General features: G+C 50.9%; 1 protein-coding gene across 1 annotated transcript; it reads left to right on the top strand.

The window, feature by feature from the left end:
- The first annotated feature begins 440 nt into the window (after positions 1-440).
- Tppp2 (tubulin polymerization promoting protein family member 2) lies at positions 441-2,417 on the top strand. The gene is made up of 3 exons (XM_075949788.1): positions 441-613; positions 1,016-1,169; positions 2,232-2,417. Exons 1-3 carry the CDS (start codon positions 441-443, stop codon positions 2,415-2,417), a joined length of 513 nt encoding a protein of 170 aa, XP_075805903.1.
- The last annotated feature ends 379 nt before the right edge of the window (positions 2,418-2,796 follow it).

Genomic DNA, 2,796 nt, shown 5'->3' with positions numbered 1-2,796 from the left:
TAGGGGCGTTTGGTCATCTGAAAACGCTAACAGGCTGGCATCCATGATTCCACAGTCATTACACAGCTTGACGTTCTTGTTCATTCTGATGCCGTGGCTGGACAACTGATGTCATGTAACACTGTGACATCACAGTGTCTTTTTCTGCTGTCTCCCTGTTACCACACCTTCTCCCCCGTCGTCTGGTTCCCATAATAGCTGCACACACTTGAACACAAGATTACAGACACCATCCGGGCACCCAGGTATGCGAAAGTGGGAGGGAGGGAGGATTGCCAAAGCACAGGAGTGCCGGGGAGGGAAGGCTCCTGCTGTAACCACAGTGTTTGTGGAAAGGTGAGGAGGCTGGAGAGCAACAGGGATGGAGACGATTGTTCCTGGTCCCTCACTCCCCAGTCCTCTCTCCTACTGTCTGCCTCCACCACCACCTGTAGTCAACCATGGCCTCAGAAGCAGAAAGAACATTCCATCGGTTTGCTGTCTTTGGAGACTCATCCAGCAGTGGTACTGAGATTAACAACAAGAACTTCTCCAAACTCTGTAAAGACTGTGGCATCATGGACGGCAAGGCGGTGACCTCCACAGACGTGGACATTGTGTTCAGCAAAGTAAAGTAAGGAGCCAAAGGTGGGGGTGAAATGAAAACATAGTTGGTCACGGTACGGCTCTTCTTGTCGTGTTTTGGGTTTGTTGTTGTTACTTGAGACAGGGTTTCTCTATGTAGCCCTGGCTGTCTTGGAACTGACTCTGTATACCAGACTGGCCTTGAGCTCGGAGATCTGCCTGCCTCTGCCTTCTGAGTGCTGGGATTAAAGACGTGCACCACCACTGCCCAGCCAGATGGTCTTATGATGGAAAATTTCTAAGGAGTGCCTGGCAGGTGCCAGGCACTGTCCTGGTCCCTGACCTCAAGATTCATTGTCAGGATAAAGAGGTCATGCCTATGAACAAGGGAGACGTTGGAAGGCAATGACTTCACACTCCACAGTTACTGGGTTTCTGTCTGACTGGCCAGGGCCAAGAATGCCAGAACCATCAACTTCCAACAGTTTCAAGAGGCGATGAAGGAGCTGGGCCAAAAGCGGTTCAAGGGGAAGAGTGTAGACGAGGCTTTGGAGGGCATTTATAAACTCATGGAAGGCAAGGACCCTGCTACCACTGGTGTCACTGTGAGTGATGGTCTCCGTTTTGTGTCTGTCCTTCCTCCCTCCTTTTCTTCCTTCCTTCCTCCCTCTGTTTCTTCCTCCCTCCCTTTCTTCCTTCCTCCCTCCCTCCCTTCTTCCCTTCTTCTTTTCCTCCCTCCCTCCCTCCCTCCTTTCTTGTCTGTCTGTCTGTGTTTTTATAGCAGGACCGTACTGCTAGCTTAGACTAGCCTGGAACTGGCCGTGTGACCCAGGCTAGTTTTGAACTAAGGTCTTCATACTTAGCTTCCCTAGTGCTAGGGTTCCAGGTGTGTGCTGCCACAGCTCCCTTAATGGTAGCATTCTTCCTCTCCAGCCCAGAGCCCCAGTTCCCTAGACTCCACTGCTCTGGCCTCGGCTCCCATTCAATGCCCCAAATCCTGTCAGCAGTGTGGCTCAAGATACATAGTGGAAAGCCTCTACTGGAAGACTTTAGACCGTTGTCATCATTCTGGGAGTGGGAGAACTGTGGCGTGGAAAGACTGACTTGCTCCTGCTCCTACTGGCGCTTCCAGCTGCACCCTTAGCCATGGCATAGCTATTTCACTAGTGATGTTCAGACTCATTCTCAAGTCTCATGTCTGGTCTAGACACCTCAGCATTCTGTGACTTTGGAGGCACATTAGCATTGGAGGAACTTGGTGCCTGCTCCCCCAGTTCTGTTCCTACATATTTTAATCTCAGACCTCCCGCCTCTCACCCCTCTTCTTCCTAAATTATTTCCTCTGTACAAATAGTGCTTTTAGCTCTGCACACTGGGGACAGAGCTTGAGACTGAAGCCCTCTGGCAGTAGCCTGATCAGAATAACTCCTCTGGACACAGAGAAATCTGCTGACCTTTCCGGCGGCAGAATCCTCCTGTCTTGTGAGTAGATAGCTCTGTCAGAGCTCCTGCTCACAGCTGTATCTGGGCCTCAGAAAGCAGCACCATGCCAGAGGCATGACGCACACTCCAGCCTGTGCTCGAAGGTTCTAAGACCATGTGGGGAAGGGCTCCAATACACAGGGAGAGGAAGAAGGCTCAGACTCCCCCTCCTTCCCCTGTTGCAGAAAGCAACAACTGTGGGTGGAGTAGACCGACTGACGGACACCAGTAAGTACACGGGCACCCACAAGGAGCGCTTTGACGAGAGTGGCAAGGGTAAGGGCATCGAGGGACGGGAAGAGACCACAGACAACTCAGGCTATGTGAGTGGCTACAAGGGGACTGGCACCTATGACCAAAAAAACAAGTAGAGAGGAGCCGTCTTTGCCCGCTAGTTTCCTGACCCCGTGTTTCTAACACCAGGAAATAATAAACTTTGTGTGTGCAGCTGCTAGTGAGTTCTATCTCATGAATATGAGGACCAGATTGGTCCATAGACAGAGAAACGGGAAAGAGAATGCCCATGAAGCCAGGGGTTTCAACCAACCCTCTTCCCTACTAAGCCCCATGCATACCAACCATAATGAAGTAGTCTCCTTGGCAACCGCTCTTGAGAACAGGACTAGGGAATACATTTGGAGATGAGTTACATCAGATGCAGAAGAAGAAAAAAATTCGCTTACTGTGATTACACATCAGTGGCCCCCATTCCTTCTATCTCCCCAAAGGGAGTCATAGGTCTTAGTTTGA

The sequence above is a fragment of the Microtus pennsylvanicus genome, chromosome 15, assembly GCF_037038515.1.
Source record: "Microtus pennsylvanicus isolate mMicPen1 chromosome 15, mMicPen1.hap1, whole genome shotgun sequence".
Classification (NCBI taxonomy): Eukaryota; Metazoa; Chordata; class Mammalia; order Rodentia; family Cricetidae; genus Microtus; species Microtus pennsylvanicus.
This window is presented reverse-complemented; position numbering and strand designations above follow the sequence as displayed.